Source organism: Oncorhynchus clarkii, chromosome 21 (genome assembly GCF_045791955.1).
Source record: "Oncorhynchus clarkii lewisi isolate Uvic-CL-2024 chromosome 21, UVic_Ocla_1.0, whole genome shotgun sequence".
Lineage (NCBI taxonomy): Eukaryota > Metazoa > Chordata > Actinopteri > Salmoniformes > Salmonidae > Oncorhynchus > Oncorhynchus clarkii.
This window is the reverse complement of record NC_092167.1, coordinates 20,323,372-20,340,544: the sequence shown is the minus strand read 5'-3', so window position 1 is coordinate 20,340,544 and position 17,173 is coordinate 20,323,372. Positions and strand designations below refer to the sequence as shown.

Below are 17,173 nucleotides of genomic sequence, written 5' to 3'. Positions count from 1 at the left end.
GTACTTTTCAATAAGTTTTAAACTTCAGTAGTGATCAGCCTAATAGTTAGATAAAAACTATTTGAGTTGTGTGATGACTTGGAGGATGCTCTGCCACATGATTGGACAAGGTGCATCGATGGATATCAAGATAGGTAATACTATTCAGAGCAAAAGAGCAGCAGCTATACTTCGAGGACACTTTGTTAAGGATACAGTCAAGTGGCAATAGTTACCACGTCAAAGTTTACTTCTCCAACATTTTCCCATGGTCCTTAGACACACTGCACACGAACTCTCTAATTTCTGCAGCTGGCCGAGCATGCGCGAGTGGCTTTCGGGAATCCGGATATGATGAAAATGTTTTAGTCCAAACTTTTTTCAAGCGAACCAGCAGAATGTCGATGACATTAGGAGTAATATTTCAACTTTTCCCGCGCGAATAGCGCGATAAACGGAATCATTGGAAACGTTTTGATAACTTTGGAGATATTTGAATTTACAACTCGTGCGGAATTTTTTTTCCAACGAGAAGGCGTTTCACTGTGGAGGAGGGATGGGAGTGAGTCAAACTTGAGACAGGGAGTTGTCATGTTTGTAAGGTACTTATCAACAAACTTATTATACATGTTTACATAGTATGGCTTATGATTTATTCGATAATAAATAACCATATTTATACATTTAAACGACTTAGTTGAAGATTTCCTTTCCGTTTCTATAGTTTATGTAATGCAGTAAAGTGGGAAAATTCCACTTACTTTTAACGACATATTGTGGTTTGACGTCACTCATACTCTGCTCTCTATGAGAGAGAACCAGTAACTTGCTCATTTTCGTTTACTTGAGTAGTGGTTTGTTACTCAAGTCTACATTCAAATTCCCAGGGTTGAAGACTAAGGAGGAAAAGGAGGCTCATCTTTATCTGTCGCGTATCACTCCAAGAGGACTGTCTCATGTCCACTGAGACCGTCTTACCTCTGGAAGGGCCTGCTGGGCCAGGGAAGGACCTTCAACAGGAGACAAGTCCTCTTCTCCCAAACTCTCACGGTATGATATTATACTGCATATAAGGGCTGACAACATGACTGTTATGCAATTGTTGTTTATTTAGTTGGTGACTGGTGTTGTACTTGTGCTCTACATCTCTTCCACTTTCAATTAACACTGTTGTCAATTTACCATTGCTGGGATATTCCATCAATAATAACTTGGTCAAGATGGGAAATTAGTCATCATTGAAATCATGATCTTGTTTTCCTTGCATGTCAGAATCCATCAGTTCACTCAGAACAATAATAACAACCAACATGAACCCATTCCCTCTAAATTATATTCCTGTCGTTTTGCCAGACATCAGTAGCTATACACCAGCATTAGGCATGATAATGTTTTCATTATTTCACAATAAAGATTGAAGGAACGCCTTGGTGACTATTAGCAGGAACCACAGCCAATTATAGTTTTTAATTAACTTTCTAGTTGCCCGTAAGATTATCACATGTAAAATAAGCTTGGCCCCGTTTTTTTCCCCCTTCTTCTTTCAAACAGCCACTGAACCGTTACCCATCCTATTTATACCAAGCATCATTACAGCACTGTCAAAAATAGCAAAGTAGGACAGAGTAAGCAATCACAGGGACGGGTGGCAAATGGATTTTTGCTGGACCTTCAAAGCCTTTCTCAGTTAAGACTGGATTTCCCCTCTCTCAGGAGGCTGTAGATGTTCTGAGAATAGGCTAATTTATTTCTAACTGTAATCACTAAATACAGCGATGCATCACACACTGCTACTGTAAGTGTGCATCGATCTGAGAGGGAGGGAGTCACACCACGACTAAAGACTTGCCATCTATCAGCCCCTGCCTCTGGCTAAGATTGGGCCGTATCTCTAGAGCCACTGTGGCTCGTTTATCTATCTTCCATTGCTTACTAAACAGAGCGACAGCATTACAGGTCTGCAACAAATACATCATCCGGCTAAGGAAAATAACATTTGCCATGTTGTGCTGAGCCATTCATCACCTTCATTTCCAGAACAAAACAACATGAAAAGGGCTATGGTTACAACCAAAACATAAAATGAAGAAGAAAACAAAAAACAGGATCTGGTCTGAAGCAACCGGGAATTTGTTTTTTCAACTATGCCATAAAGATTCCCTGACGAAAGCCATGCAGCCTAAACACATGAGAAATGTAAAACTTTGTTTCCATTGAGTATGCCATACAAATAAAGGCATTTTAATGAATTGTATGAAGAGTGCATTGGTTCTCCTTTCTTTTTGTATGTCATAAAGGCATTGTATATGTTTTTTGTTGTTGTAGCCTATTGGCTAAACACAGCAGGAATGGAGATGGCACTCTTGCAATGATCATTTAATGTACAGTATTTGATGAGGGAACACACAGTACTAATAACGTCACTCAGAGAGACGGGCTGACCTTTTGCATAGTTATTGGAGCAGGTTTTTACCTAAATACGTTTTTCAATGTAGGTGAATGCTGTTTTTATGGCTTTAACAACCTTGGCAGGTAGTGCACAGCCGGGAGTAGAGAAAATTAGATCCAGAAATCTGGCATTGGCTTTTACCTGAACCGCCTTGCTCCCGACTCTGTTGTGTAACCTTTCGACAAAGGAACGGAAAGGGACAATGTTTTCTCTGGCAAAAATAAGGCAGCCCTGGCTTGGCTTGGCTTGTCCTTCTGTCTCTGGAATTAGTATTACCTCCACCGAAGTTGACCTTCTCATCACCTTTTACATCTGTTTCTGAGTAGAAGTACATAATGCATCTTTATTTTGACCAGTTGAGTTGTTCAACGGAGGGCATGCAAACAATCTGTTTGTCGTGCTCTCCCTCCCCCCTTCTTTTTAGGCTAAACAGTTGTTCAATTTCTTATGTTGTGTGCTTTGATCCTAGATGCTTGTGGCAGTAACGAATCATCTGAAACTACAAACCCATCCAGAACATCGTGTCCCAGAGGCACGTCCATTGAAGTACAAAGTCACGTGATGGGGGAAAACCCTACCTATTGTGACCCTGTTCGAAGTAAGTGTTACAATGAGGGGCACCTCAGGAAATCCTGCTATTACGTGTTTGCCCAGATCCTCATCTGTTACTTTAATGGGATCCACACAAAACACAATACCTAACAATTGTACTGTACACATTGACAGAAACGACATGACATGAAATGACATAGTGACAGAAATACTCTAAACATGTATAGCATTGTGCAGCAGCCAAGCCCAGCTATCTTACCTGAGTAATGTTTTTGTCATGACCATGTTCTGTCAGAACCTTCGGACTTGTCATAAACTGGCATCATCAATCAACACTTGTCACTGCTAGGCCCTGTGGCAGAGTGACGTATGCCTGTTGACAGATGGTCCCTCTGAAAAGTCACCCTCCCAGTTTCAGAGAGAGATGGTATTGAAGTCTAAATAAATAACATGGGATGAAGTAACATGCACGTTCTCACATTCTGCCATAATGACGAATAGTTGGCATGTTTCCCCCTGGTTGCTCTTCCAACCCTTCAGCTTTCTGTAGTGTGAGTGAGGAAATCCTGTTGTGGTTTGGCTTTGACTGTCTAGGCCCACTTGTTTCACCTTTCAGTGCACTTAAATCATTTTAGAAGGCACGTATAGTGTTTTAGTGTGTTTGCACTGTAGCCATATTTAGAGTGAAGCAGATAACATGCTTAGGTCTCCTTATTTGTGAAAAGAAATCTCCCTTACTAGCGCTGACTTTGCTGATAGCTACTTTGTGGAAAAAATATATACTATTGACTGATATGTGGTTGTCCCACCTAGCTATCTTAAGATGAGTGCACTAACTGTAAGTCGCTCTGGATAAGAGCGTCTGCTAAATCAGGGTTTCCCAAACTCTCTGGTGGGGGCCCTGATTCAAATAATCCAAGCTTGATGATGAGTTGGTTATTTGAATCAACTGTGTAGTGCTAGGGAAAAACCTAAATGTGCACCCAGGGGGGCCCCCAGGACCGAGTTTGGGAAACCCTGTACTAAGTGACTAAAATGTAAATATGCTACCTGGTTGAAATATTCAGTTACTCATGAAAGGAGAGAAGGGGCCATAGCAACAGCAAAGCAATCTGTGTTTATTTTGCAGTTAAGGTGATACACACTTGGTTGTTTCTAAACCCTTTACACTCATACCAGTATATGGGTTGAAAATGTCACTAATAAGCGTCTAAATTGGAACATAGTGGCTGTACAGTAACATGCTATACATGACGTCAGAGCTCTGGCTATGTTCTTCACAGCGCTGTATGGATTTCGACTGGCAGGCATTCTGAACTTGAGCACCGTGCTCGACAAGAAGAGTTGAAGGCTGTTCTTTGAATCATTAGAAGTGCATTAAAATTGCTTAGGAATTGTGCACACTTTGGAGAGGTGTGTGTGGCCACTTGGGGTCACCAGTTAGTCCTCAACCAAACCCCTGTCATTTGTTTGTCTTATGATGCATGTTACTGAATGTCTCCCGTGTATTTTCAGATTTCGTTATCAACAAATGCGGCAACATGTATAGAAAATCAAGTGTAATGGTTGGATTCAGTCTTGTCTGGTGAACTGTTGTATCCTTACCTTTAGTGTAATAATTGTCCCATTATCGCCAAACTCTTCCCTTTCAACTGCTACAATGGTTATGCATTTCATATTTCTTCTGTAAAACATTTCAATTCCCACGTGTGTAAAGTGTTAAGCAATGTAAATGCTTCCTCATGCATCATTGTGCCCTTTTGTTCAGCAGAAATAATAGGGGAAACTAAAATAAATTGATTGGAAAGTTCTCACTTTTTTTTTTTTTTGAATGGAAAGTACATGTCACACCCTATTTACAACTCTGAGTCCCACTGAGTTAGAACTGTGATAATAGAAACAACCTGTTCTGTTCTATCCAGAATGTTCTGCCAATTCACTACCAACCAATCTCTTGTCTTCAAGTGTCACTATTAACCCACTCACAATGCCTCTTACTGCTTGTCATTTAACCTGCGAAGTTTGCCAAAGCAATATTTTACACTTAAATCACAGTGCTTTAGCCTCTTTGCAAAAGTAAATCTCATTACCTCAAGATTTACCGTTTTGAAACAGACTTGATTATCCAGATCCGAATAGTACAGCAGTAGAATCAGAAAAAGCAGCAAATCCAACTCCTCTAAACCCCTCTTGTGTTTGCCACTCCATAAGGAGAGTGTGGTTTCCGGCAATGCTAATAGAAACAACAACCCGATTGCTTCCATGTAGTTGTGGTTAGAGGATTGTTTACATTCTGACACAGTAGCTCTTTGTTTCTAGAATGTTCAACTTTTCCTGGCGCCTTTTCGGTCTTACGCTAATGACTTGCCATTGGTTTGTTTACCGGAGCAGCTTCGAAAAAGGATTTCGAAGCAAGAACTTGTCAAACCAAGGTAGCTACTGTAGCTAGCTGATGTAGGTAGGGTTGTGATGGTCATGGAATTTTGAATGATGGTTGGCCACACTTTCCACCTGGCTACCCCAACCCTGGCAAGCAGCTCTGCCACCCCGTGCAGCAACTGGCCTAAGCCCCCCCTGCTTCTCCTTCACCCAAATCCAGACAACTGACGTCCTGAAAGAGTTGCAGAATCTGGATCCATACAAATCAGCTGGGCTAGACAATCTGGACCCTCTCTTCCTAAAATTATCCTCCACCATTGTCGCAACCCCTATTACTAGTCTGTTAAACCTCTTTCGTATTGTCTGAGATTCCTAAAGATTGGATTGCGGCCGTGGTTATCCCCCTCTTCAAAGGGGTAGACACTCTAAACCCAAACTGTTACAGACCTATATCCATCCTGCCCTGCCTTTCTAAAGTCTTTGAAAGCCAAGTTAACAAACAGATCACTGACCATTTCGAATCCCACCCTACCTTCTCCGCTGTGCAATCTGGTTTCCGAGCTGGTCACGGGTGCCCCTCAGCCACGCTCAAGGTACTAAACATATCATAACCGCCATCGATAAAAGACAGTACTGTGCAGCCGTCTTCATCGACCGGGCCAAGGCTTTCTACTCTTGTCAATCACCGTATTCTTATCGGCAGACTCAATAGTCTTGGTTTCTCAAATGACTGTCTTGCCTGGTTCACCAACTACTTCTCAGACAGAGTTCAGTGTGTCAAATCAGAGGGCCTGTTGTCCGGACCTCTGGCAGTTTCTATGGGGGTACCACAGGGTTCAATTCTCGGGCCGACTCTTTTCTCTGTATATATCAATGATGTCGCTCTTGCTGCGGGTGATTCCTTGATCCACCTCTACGCAAGACGACACCATTCTGTATACATCTGGCCCGCTAGCGTCCCACCTCGACAACTTCCGGTGAAATTGCAGAGCGCCAAATTCAAATTAACTATAAATATTACTATAAATATTTAACTTTCATGAAATCACAAGTGCAATACATAAAATAAAGCTTAACTTGTTAATCCAGCCGCCGTGTCAGATTTGAAAAAGGCTTTACGGCGAAAGCAAACCATGCGATTATCTAAGGACAGCGCTCAGCACACAAAACATAACAAACAGTTAGCAGCCAAGTAGATTAGTCATGAAAGTCAGAAATATCAATAAAATTAATCACTTACATTTGATCTTCGTATGGTTGCACTCACAAGACACAAATGTTTGTTTTGTTTGAAAGTCCCTCTTTATATCCAAAAACCTCCCATTTGTTGGCGCATTTTGTTCAGTAATCCAATGGCTCAAATGCGGTCACGAGGCAGACAAATTCCAAATAGTATCCGTAAAGTTCGTAGAAACATGTCAAACGATGTTTATAATCAATCCTCAGGTTGTTTTTAGCCTACATAATCGATAATATTTAAACCGGACAATAGCGTCGTCAATATTAAAGAAAAACAAGAAAGGCATGCTCTTGGGATTGCGCACCAAACAGGTTGGGGAAATTCCACTGGCCTCTCATTGAAACTGCTCATTCTCCCTCATTTTACAGAATAAAGGCCTGAAACAATGTCTAAAGACTGTTCACAGCTAGTGGAAGCCATGGGGAACGGAAACGGCTTCCATACCTTTAAATGGTGGATAGGCTTTCAATGGAAAAACACCCATTTCAAAATAATAGCACTTCCTGGATGGATTTTCCACAGGTTTTCGCCTGCCATTTAAGTTCTGTTATACTCACAGATATTATTTTAACAGTTTTGGAGACTTTAGAGTGTTGTGTTTTCTATTCCAATCTATCTATAATTATATGCATATCCTAGCTTTTGGGTCGGAGTAGCAGGCAGTTTACTTTGGGCACTCTTTTCATCCAAAATTCCGAATGCTGCCCCCTATCCCAAAAACGTTAACAAACTTCCAAACGAGCTTTACAGCACTCCTTCCGTGGCCTCCAACTGCTCTTAAACACTAGTGAAACTAAATGCATGCTCTTCAACCGATTGCTGCCCGCACCCTACCGATCCTCGACTTAATTGATGTAATTTACAAAATAGCCTCCAACACTCTACTCAACAAATTGGATGCAGTCTATCACAGTGCCATCCGTTTTGTCACCAAAGCCCAATGTACCACCCACCACTGCGACCTGCATGCTCTCGTCAGCTGACCCCCTCTACATATTCGTCGTCAGACCCACCTGCTCCAGGTCATTTGTCTTTGCTAGGTAAAGCTCTGCCTTATCTCAGCTAACAACCACCACACGCAATCCAGCAGGTATATCTCACTGGTCATCCCCAAAGCCAACCGCCTTTCCTTCCAGTTCTCTGCTGCCAATGACTGGAACGATTTGCAAAAATCGCTGAAGTTAGAGACTTACATCTCCCTCACTAACTTTAAGCATCAGCTATCTGAGCAGCTTACCGATCGCTGCAGCTGTACATAGCCCATCTGTAAATAGCCCACCAAACTACCTACCTCATCCCCACGTTGTTTTTATTTACTTTTTTTGCTCTTTTGCACACCAGTATTTCTACTTGCACATCTATTACTCCAGTGTTCATTTGCTAAATTGTAAATACTTCGCTACTATGGCCTATTTATTGCCTCACCTCCTTAGTCCATTTGCACACACTATATAGATTTTTATATTGTGTTATTGACTACTTTTGTTTATCCTATGTGTAACTCGGTGTTGTTTTTTGTCGCACTGCTTTGCTTTATCTTGGCCAGGGCGCAGTTGTAAATGAGAACTTGTTCTCAACTGGCCTACCTGGTTAAATAAAGGTGAAAAAAATGTATGTAATGCACTACTGGCAAGTAAAATGCATCACTTTCATCTAAAAATAACAGTTTTAATGTAGTAGTTGTAGTCACCCCCCACAGACTGAGTGTTTGGGGAATATGAAAGTGAGGGAGAAGACAAATCTCTTTTTGAGGGAAAGGTACAGGAACATGTTTTAGTCACTTCAAATAATGATGATAACCTAATCTGTGTATAGAGGTTCTGTTTAGCAAATTGAATGGAAATAAACATCTTTTGAATATACAGTTAGCTTACAGAATGCAATGTTGGATATCCAGGGCGAGGAGCTGATGAACACTAAAATGGTCTGGTTGATTCTAATAAAGCCCTGACTTACTGAAACAGGAAATCATCTGACTGACCACACAGTGCCAATTTATTCATTTTTTTCTTTCATCCCTCTGTCCGATTTCCAACTTGTTGGGTGCCCTAGGCTTTATGTGATTTGTCTTGGTCTGTTGTTTTTTATTAGCCTGAATCAAACAGAAAAGCTGGCGCTTGTTACTTGAACATGTTGTCTTTGTCTTAAATGGTAACTTTGACCCCAATTTCAACCTTTGCCCAAACCCTTCCCCCCAAAAAGAATGCATTCAGGTGAGAAGTTGTGGTTGGGGGGGGGGATGCTCCTAAATATTAATTTTGTGGGTGGGTAAACTTAGTTGTACCTAATCCCAACACTTTCTCACTAAAACATACTTACCAGAAGTCCACTGGCAAACTCTGATAATACAATTCTGTGCGTGCATTGCGAGTATATTAGGCTCTAGACAGTTGGCTCACAGTGGTAAGGCGCTGAGTTCTTTATCTATTGCCACCTGCGGTGTAAGTTCAAATCCCCCATGGGGCACAAAAAAAACCTATGAAATGTGGACTCACATTTATTGCGTTCTTGCTTTGGAAAGAAAAAAGTTCTCACCTTCAAAATGAAAATTAGGGTCTCAATTAAATTTGCAGTATTGAAGTAGCTCTTTTTCCAATGGTCAAATTAACTCTCAGATCGTTCTTGGGTACTGTATGAAAATCTACAACTACAATCAGGGCGACCCCTCACAGGTATGGTTTCACTTTTCAGAATTAAAAGTGTATGGGCACAGGAACAATATCTGCCCTTTGTGGGATTAGAACTCACAACCAGTAAACTAACTATGAGCTGTTTAAGCAGACTGCCAGTTATAGAGATTGGGAAGCCTTGAGGTGGTACCACTCAGCACATCTAGAAGGGAGTGTATTTCATACTGAACCCGTCCATTGAGATGACATAGAGGAACCTTCTCAAGGTAGAGTTAATCCTCTAAAGGCAAAAATTTTCTACTAAAAGACCAAAATATCACTGTTAAAATGAATACCGGAATTGACGAGTTTCACTACAACTTAGCCAAAAACATCTGGTTTTCGCTGATAAAAAGTTATTTAATTAGTTACTCTTTAACAGTTAAACTTGTTTATTTAGCTCAAGTTATTTCTGACCTTTTTTAATATGCAAAGTGTAAAGGGCATGTATCTTCAGGTCACTGTTTCTTGTTAGAGCCCTTCAACTATAAGGCCCCAGTATGTGGCAGCTAGCAGGGTCTTGTGTGGCTCGGCCCCTAGGGGAATACACTCAGCTGATATCTTCTCCAGGCGGCTTTGGCTCTGCAGGTCCGGGCCTTAAATAAATTGGCATGATCTAACGCCAGTTTTAGGTGTTTAATCGCCACATTATTCACTGTGATTGTCAAATAGTTGGAAGTGCTCTCTCCGTGGATAAAGAGACGTGAGGTCAAATGACATGGCTGTCGCCTTGAAAAGAAAGACATTAGTGTGGCCTTTGTGTGAATCCCTGATTGTGCTTTTACTCGGGAAGCTTCAAGGTTATTACCCGGGTGTAGAAATGACCTTTAGGAAGTTTAATATTTGACACTTCCAATGGTAGATGTATGTCGATGAATTATTGCTCCGATGGTGGATGTTGCAGAAGAGCTTTCTTCTTGCTTATTGATGCCTCTATAGCATCTATGAAATGAATGCAGAATAGTGGGACATGCAGGTATCGTCATTGTTTTGAATAGTGTTGTGTAAAGATCAGTTAGACCCAAATGCAAAATGTGACATCCTAGTTAGTATACAGGGTAAGGTCCTGTGAACTTCAGAAACATTTTTATTTTTTTATTTATTTATATATATATATATATATATATATATATAAAATAAAAAAATGTCTCATCAGTTTTTTTTGTGCTAGTATTTCTGCCAAAAAGAACAGCATGGTGGTTGTTGTTATCCAAGAGCTAAATCTTTATTGTAATCCAGTAGACCCCCGTCTATACTGAAAAAATGTCTAAAGCAAGAGCCCATTTAAAAACAGAGGTGTAATTTTCAAGTGATTACTTACCAGTGGGTCATGGAATCAAAAACAGTATAAATAGGGTGAAATGGTAGCACAGGGGTTGATTAAAATGGCCATTGTAATTCTACCTCTGTGGTAATTATTTCCTCATTGTCTTGCTGTAGATGGATTTCATCTGGGAAATTTCAAGCATTCCAATTAGCGTTTCCAGAAGTGTTGAAGCCTATTCATTGTGGATGTTTTAAACAAAAAAAGAGATTAGATACAGTGCCTTCGGAAAGTATTCAGACCCCTTGACTTTTTCCACATTTTGTTAGGTTACAGCCTTATTCTAAAATGCGTACATTGTTTTTTTCCCCTCATCAATCTACACACAATACCCCATAATGACAAAGCAAAAACAGGTTTGTAGAAATTTTTGCTAATAATAAAATGAAAAATATATCACATTTACATAAGTATTCAGACCCTTTACTCAGTACTTTGTTGAAGCACCTTTGGCAGCGATTACAGCCTCGAGTCTTCTTGGGTATGGCGCTACAAGCTTGGCACACCTGTATTTGGGGAGTTTCTCCCGTTCTTCTCTGCAGATCCTCTCAAGCTATCAGGCTAGATGGGGAGCGTTGCTGAACAGATATTTTCTGGTCTCTCCAGAGATGTTAGATCAGGTTCAAGTCCGGGCTCTGTCTGGGCCACTCAAGGACATTCAGACACTTGTCCCGAAGCCACTTGCGTTGTCTTGGCTGTGTGCTAAGGGTCGTTTTCCTGTTGGAAGGTGAACATTTGTCCCAGTCTTGAGGTCCTGAGCGCTCTGGAGCAGGTTTTCATCAAGGATCTCTGTGGGACCTTTTATATCGACAAGTGTGTGTTTGCCTTTCCAAATCTTGTCCGATCAATTGAATTTACCACAGGTGGACTCCCAAGTTGTAGACACATCTCAAGGATGATCAATGTAAGCAGGATGCACCTGAGCTCAATTTCGAGTCTCATAGCACAGGGTCTGAATACTTATGTAAATAAGCTATTTCTGTTTTTATTTGTAATAAATTATCAAAATATACTACCAACCTCTTTTCGCTTTGTCGTCATGGGCTATTGTGTGTAGATTGCTGAGGATTTTTATTTAATCCATTTTAGATTAAGGCTGTAATGTAACAAAGTGGAAAAAGTCAAGGGGTCTGAATACTTTCCGAAGGCAGTGTATGCACACCTCCATTTATGTACTGAAATCTCATACACAAGTATTTCTAATATGTGGATATCAGATATCACTGTCATAATTCAAACACACAAGGTTTTTGGCTATGGAGAACAAAAGAAACAAAGACTATGGAGAACCAAAGATCGATTGTTTTGCACTGTTGGAGGGAGGATTTGAGAACTCAAACAAATTCAAATTATTGTCAGTTTTTCTAATAATAGTAAAACATACAGGCCTAGATCGCATTCCCTAGTTTACCTGTCTTCTTGGAGCAGTCAGAGCAGGTGTGCACAGAGCTCCATTGTATCAACTCTACTACAAAGGCTCTGCTGCATTCCCTGAACAGTAATGCCCTAGTGCAGCTCCACTCTGTTGGCTCCCAAACCAACCCCACAACACAGCACAGGGGTAGTGCCTTGGAGCAGAGAGAGGGAAAGCTCTCTCTCTCACACACACACACACACACACACACACACACACACACACATAGGGGCCCACTTCAAATGAGAGCGGTGCAGGGGGGATTACTTGGCCTCTAACAGGGTTTTGGCTCCGACATTAAGGTTAAAACCCTTTTCTATTACAGAGATCTCGAGTGATGTTGCCCCCACGGTGTTTGTAGGTTCACCACCTCTCTGGTAGGTCATTCTGTCAGGGCTCTGATCACTGGACTGTGACTGGGGACCTGGCTGGGCTGGCTCCATTCAGACACAGTGCAGACGGCGCTCTCCGGCTAGAGCTGAAATCAATACGGCCGTCTCCGTTAAAAACCCACTCAGAGGCAGACTAGCACCTCTGTCCCCTAGTCTGATCACACAGCTTAAGGCCCTGATTGGCACCTATGGAGACAAAGACCATTGACCCACAGCTGTCCCATTAGCTCTGGTTAATGCTCAGATTGATACTGAGCAAATAAAGGAACCATGTCTATAGATATTTTTTATAGACTGACTGCCCCATACAGACCCTATATGGCTGCTGGCTGTTTTGGACGGCTCAGTTTTGCCTAGTTTCTTTTGTCGTTTTTTGTTGTTGCTGTGTGTTAATTTGGAAATGATTTGTCCTCCTCAGGTGCTGTTAGTACAGTAATGTCCTCCCTCCAGATGCATTGTGCCCCGTTTTGAATTTCAAACAAGTCAGTTTCCTGTGGAACTTGTGGCTAACTTCAGCAAAGAGATTTTGAAATTGGTGGAATCTGTGAGTCATCGATTTCAACTGAAATTGAAAATACTCCCCCTTCTCCTTACGCATGCCCCCCCCCTCTCTTCACTCAACTTCTCTGTTGCTTAGTTTTGGTTTTGAGTCGTCAGAGAGAGGGTGGAGCATTCTGCGAGTATAGAGTCTGGTAGCTCCCCTAGGCCTGCTCTGAGTCACGTCATCATTGTTCTTTCTAGAAAATGTGGTAGCTGCCTGTGTAAAGCCTAAATCTGTGCAAGATGTGCACTTTCTCAAACTTGTGAAGACATTTTTACATTTGATTTTACTACATTCCTCTTTTGCTCTCAGATGGAAACAGATTGGGGGAAAAAAATGGGGATTTGATAAAGCTTAAGATAGAATCACAGCGCTGGTCTGTGATTCTATCTTAGATGAAAAGGAGGGAGAAAAGTGTCATTCTGCTGCACTCAGGTTTTAAGGCTGTGGTGGATGCCCTTGATCTGTTCTGTTATGCTACATTAGCACCACTCAAATTAGCAGCACACTAAATTCTACACAACACAAGAGGGGGAAAGAGAAGAACTTCAACGCTTTTGGCATTTGCACAATGTGAATGATTTTCCTCTGAATGTGATTAATTTAAGAGAAAAAGGCAGCTCATTGGGTGTTTTTAATGATTTAGATAGCAGCCAGACATTCATCTCACCAAATGTTCCGTTTTGAAATCGAAGGATAATTGATGATCGGCTCCACCTTCCCCAAGAGCGCCTGAAAGGTTCAGGTCGTCGAATCAAGCTCTTGTCTTTCAAGTTGCCTTCTCCACTGTAAAATGTAATTAAGCAGAACAAGGTCCGAAGGGGTTATTTTTTTTTACCCCTCAATCAGCGGCGAAATTACCAAATTTGAAATTAGTAAATCCCAGACGCCCTGCTTTCTTGTCATTGTTATCAAGAGCGTGAGAGCGAGGCAGTCTAAAATGAGGAAGGAAAGAGAGTGGAAACAAGGCAAAGAGAGGATGGCTCAGAATATTAAAACACCCAAGTGTCAGATCACGACAGCAGGTTACATTTGAAGACCTAAATTTGAATGATAATTTGTCACAGAGAATTAAGTGTGCCACGGTGAAAAAGAGCTGAGTAATAGTGACTTATTCCTCATTTAAAACGGCAGGAAAATAAGACATGAGTGTAGATATGGGTGTTTCTCCAGGAATTAGATTCTATATTATACAATACCATCAGAATAGAGGATAGGGGGGCTAATAGAGTTAATACTTCTGTCACATCACATGTCACATCCTGCTGATAGAGTATCCTATCAGAGAAGGTAATTTAGTTCCCTCAACAGGCACAGATGGCCCATCGCCACTAGGCTAAGATGAATAGAGCTGTGATCAGTTGGAAGGTTACTTTTTTTTTAGTATAGGAGTGATCTGACATTACCACGACAACCACCACAGTCATCCTGAGATTGTCACGTTTTATTCTGTTGAAGCAAGATACATTTCCCCTAATTACTTCTTAGTTAAAAAGTATTGTCATTGTTTCTCATTTAGTTTTTTTGTTTTATAAATATTATAATCAACCAATGAAGTCCCTGATACAAATACACTCAAAGACACATCCCGTCTACAAGCTTTGTGCTGTGACGACTACGTTCACACAAGCCGATCACAGCCTGAATGTCTTCCTGCTATACTACATTTTTTTGGTGAATGCTAGTCAGTCTCCATTAATTACAGTTTGACTAGGCTAGTTGGACTAGCTTATCCAGGCTATTCTAAGCTACAGCACCCTAACACTCCCAACATTTTCACGCTAGATTTTGTTTTATTTCATCAATTTGAATGCAAATAAAATGCTTTTTATTTTACGCCAGATACTCGCAAGTACATTGATCACAGCCTGGGTTGTGTTGAGTTGGGGTAGTCGAAAGGACAATTCATGATGATTCTGCCATTGCTTGTCCCTTCCAGCAACCTGTCCTTCGACACAATAAAGGAAGTCCTTGTCACAGAGTTGGAAGGTCAAACTGTAAATGAGCTTTGATATTCCGAAGGAAAATTTAAAGCGGAGCCTTTGTAATAACGTTCATGGTGCTGTCCCCCCCCCCCTTCTCTACATATAATTCCCCTGGTTTTGCGTCTATAAATATGGGAATGGGAGATGTATAATTTCAAATGAGAAAATATATCCTTTTGGATTGAGCAGCCCAGCTAGCCAGACATTACAGGGGTGTTTGTTAGGAGGGGAAACGCCACCCCAGGCTGTTTAGGGGATGATGAGACCGCTGCTAGGTCATTGGCACATTCACAAATTAGCATTTCAATCAACCAGGTATAAGGCCAGAACATGTACAGGAGACATGTTTATAATATGTACATATGTAAAGAGTGCAAAGATAAACAAACACGTTACTGGAAGAATTACCATTTTAAATGTCTTTCGTGTTTTTGAATTGGATTAGTTTACATCTTGTTTATCATATTTGTATTATTTTTCCTGTGAGTATTCCACTTTCCACAGTGCATTTTGACTCGCTAACCACAAGCATGGTGTAGCTAGCTAGCTATTAGGAGATGGGGCTGGATGGATCTGTTTAGCCTGCTGACATGTGACATTTGAATAACTAACTGTATGTTACTTATGATAGGCATCCTAATAGGTCTCTGCAAACAGAACTTGTTCTCTCTCCCCCCATTAATATTAAAAAGGATTGAGCCATAGAAACACCGCTCTAGTTTTTGCACTCCTATCCAGCTCCTGCCTTACCTATGACTTTTATAGTGTAGTGATGTGCAAATTAGAATTTCCAAGCTGCCCTGTTTTGACCTCTTAGTTATATTTCCGGTACCTGAACTATTTTAGAATTCTTGTTTATGCAGCACATTTGAGTTGATGTTCATACATATTCCTCTGTCTTCCTGTTGGGTCCGTGTGATATGCTCCTTGTCTTCTGGGTGCAATTTTGAATTCTTCCTATAGGACCTCTTTTTTTACCACATAAAAAAAAGTAGGTGTTTATACACAGTTTTACATACAGAGTGATCCCGCACACAGACCGTAGCGCTCTCTAGGCGCAATGGCGCTGCGGTCCCCATGGCGTCGTGTACTACTCACTGAAGACTTGGTGACAAATGGCAATTATATTTGTGTGTTCTTCATGAATCCATCAAACACTGGCCTTTTTAAAAATGCTCCCGAGATATTTGAGCCTGTCAGATATAAGGGACCAAATTGGGATGCTGCTTAGACAGTCAAGAACCACTCACCCCCCAGTTCCATCTGATATGTTTGACAGCCTGTGTAGAGGACTACTCCATGTATTATTCAACTACAGATGTACACTCTCAACAGTTGTTGATGTGTTAGAAATAGGGTGGTTAGAAGTCCAATTGGAAGTGTTCCCCCCCCCCCCCCCCCCTCCTTTCCTAAACATGGTGTTTTAATGCGATCTGTCAGGTTGTGTATGTCCACCAGCTCCGAACAAGTTTTTGTGGTAAACCACACAACTGTTCAATTTTAATCGCTTATGATTATTTCAACTAGCAGGAGTTGTTCCTTTTTTTTTTATGGGGGATATGTTTCCTTGTCCGGATAGGAACACTGACTTTGCAGTGCATTTATATTACGTAGGCATTTATATTGTATACCCAGTCTATAGAGTATACAGTTCTTATCCAAGTTGATGTTTAACTGTTATTATCTATTGCTGCTAGTTCTATTTCTCTATTATTACCAGAAGTAGTTCTACAGTATATTCTACTAGCTGGCTTGGTTCAGTGTGGTTACATGGTTCATCATGCCATCATCTTTGGCAGGATCATCGTTACCGTGATCAATGATTATGAATATTACCCTGTTCCTGTCCATTCATCTTTGTCTGCCATTGCTTTCACTGGATAAAAATAAAACTTGGTCTCCACAAGAGACTGGGAACCTGTCCTTGGAAATGTGTCTTCGTAGGCTCGCACTTGAACCACTTTCTAGGCTTTCTAGTGTGTCGGAAACCCGAACCGCTGCTTTTTTATGCGGTGGTTTCCTAATAACTATTTATACTTTGTAAATTGAAAGCTTGACTTTCTTCAAAGGGAAAGGTAATTATGCTGGCTGAGGCAGAGAATAGACAGACTGTGGGTTGGTTGTTTGTGGATGCCTCCATGACCTCTGTTGGAGAAAAGAGACTGCTTTATTACACAAGCTGCTATGGGTAATTTATTTCATAGGCAAGTGTCGTCTTTTAGACCAGAGTGTGGCGTCACATAGTCCTG

General features: G+C 41.1%; 1 protein-coding gene across 1 annotated transcript in view; it reads left to right on the top strand.

The window, feature by feature from the left end:
• The first annotated feature begins 346 nt into the window (after positions 1–346).
• The window catches only part of LOC139378725 (MyoD family inhibitor domain containing), a 28,061-nt gene continuing 11,234 nt past the window's right edge, over positions 347–17,173 (top strand). Inside the window, exons 1-3 of the mRNA XM_071121168.1 lie at positions 347–581; positions 867–1,029; positions 2,898–3,026. Coding sequence (XP_070977269.1) covers positions 936–1,029; positions 2,898–3,026 — 223 coding nt within the window. The 5' untranslated portion in view covers positions 347–581; positions 867–935. The remainder of the gene's footprint in view (positions 582–866; positions 1,030–2,897; positions 3,027–17,173) is intronic.